This window comes from Olea europaea, unplaced genomic scaffold, assembly GCF_002742605.1.
Source record: "Olea europaea var. sylvestris unplaced genomic scaffold, O_europaea_v1 scaffold25231, whole genome shotgun sequence".
NCBI lineage: Eukaryota > Viridiplantae > Streptophyta > Magnoliopsida > Lamiales > Oleaceae > Olea > Olea europaea.
Genome location: NW_019243487.1, coordinates 1 through 1,595, shown reverse-complemented (window position 1 = coordinate 1,595; position 1,595 = coordinate 1). Strand labels below are relative to the sequence as shown.

At 39.3% G+C, this 1,595-nt stretch overlaps 1 protein-coding gene across 1 annotated transcript; it reads right to left on the bottom strand.

Annotated features, from left to right (window-relative positions):
• Positions 1-48: 48 nt before the first annotated feature.
• Positions 49-1,512, bottom strand: LOC111382568 (the record flags this gene model as incomplete). Its single annotated transcript, XM_023006585.1, has 4 exons — positions 49-123; positions 219-274; positions 335-871; positions 989-1,512. Coding segments are annotated over 4 exons (1,192 nt in total), but the record flags the coding sequence as incomplete, so codon positions are not given.
• Between the last annotated feature and the right edge of the window lie 83 nt (positions 1,513-1,595).

Sequence of the window (1,595 nt, the reverse complement as noted above, 5' to 3'; positions counted from 1 at the left end):
CACATCGATTTTAGCACTCCTACACACATAGTTAGAATTAGGTAATACCCCATAACAATTGTCAGATGTCCTAACCCCTTCAAAGACTACCCTACCGGATGAATCATATACGATACATCTCTTCTGCACAAAACTAACCTCAAAGTCATCATCACAGATCTGACTAATGCTTAACAATTTTGACTTTAAACCGTCCCATACAACACATTAGAGATCACAGGCAAACCATGCATTTGTACGGTACCTTTACCAAGAATAGGTGCAGAGCCCCCATCTCCAAAGGTAACCATACCACCATTACATTCATCAAGAGTAGTAAACAGAGATTTATTACCACACATATGTCTAGAGCATGCACTATCTAGGTACCACATATTAGAATTTTGAGCCTTTAAAGCAATATGAGCAACAAAACAGTTTTCTCGACCTGAAGGTCTACCTAGATCACTCTTTTTGACCCAAACCTTTTTAGATGACAACATACTCTTAGTTAGCCTAGTAAGCATCTCAGTCAAGTGACTCATCTGATTAGACAGAAAGCTAACCTGACTAAGAATGTTTTGACTTCTACGCTCATTGCCTAACTTGTAACATCTAGGCCTAGTGTGTCCTAGAGCACCACAGTGGTGGCAGGTGGGAATGAACCTAGGCTCAAAGGTACATGTCTGTGGGTACCTAGTCCTGATGTTCCTACGTGATTGCTGACTCTGTTCCCTAGGAACACTCTTACCCTTACTTGGACTCCTAACAGCATTAGACTTAGAGGCAGCCACGAAGACAGTCTTAGATGGTCCAGCGATAGTTGTATTACCCTCAACATATCCTAGACCTCTCTTGTCTCCTACTGGCTTATTCATTCCCAACAGGTTATCTAATTTCTTAGTTCCACTTATGAATGTCTGAAAATGAGCATTAGATTTCTCCAATTCACTAGTCAAACTCTTAACCTTGTCTTCCAATTTCTCATTGACACATTTTAACTCACTACCACTCTTAAGTGACTCCTGAAGCTTACTACCCAGTTTCTCTTTTTCCCTTTCAAGTTCGTCAACCTTTTTAAGCAGGGCTTTATTGACCTTCTTTATTTTAAGACTCTCCTTAAATAACTGTTGATACGCTTCTTGTAAGTCTATGTCATCCTCATCCTCATCCTCATTACCTGAATTATCATTTGAATGTTCTTCCTCAACCTTGTCACTTTCCTTATCAGATTCACTCTTCACAGTAGCCACAAATGCCATATAATTTCCTTCATCGTCACTACTAGAGGATTCTTGCCTATCACTGGTCTCAGATTCATTATCAGTAAGAGAGACAACTAAGGTCTTACCTTTCCCTTTTCTTTGATTTTTCTTATAGCTAGGACATTCATTCCTATAGTGACCTATTCCTTGACACTCATGACATCTAACCAAACGTGGCTTCTCACTTGACCCTTTATTGTTAACTTTCTCAATTTTATCTTTTGTGAATCTGCTAGGGGCTCCACTTTTTCTATCCTGAGGCTTTCTTCTATTATTGAGGACTTTTTGAAATTTCTTAACAAAGTATGCAATTTCCTCATCCCTAAGTGACTCCGTATCAGACGATTCATC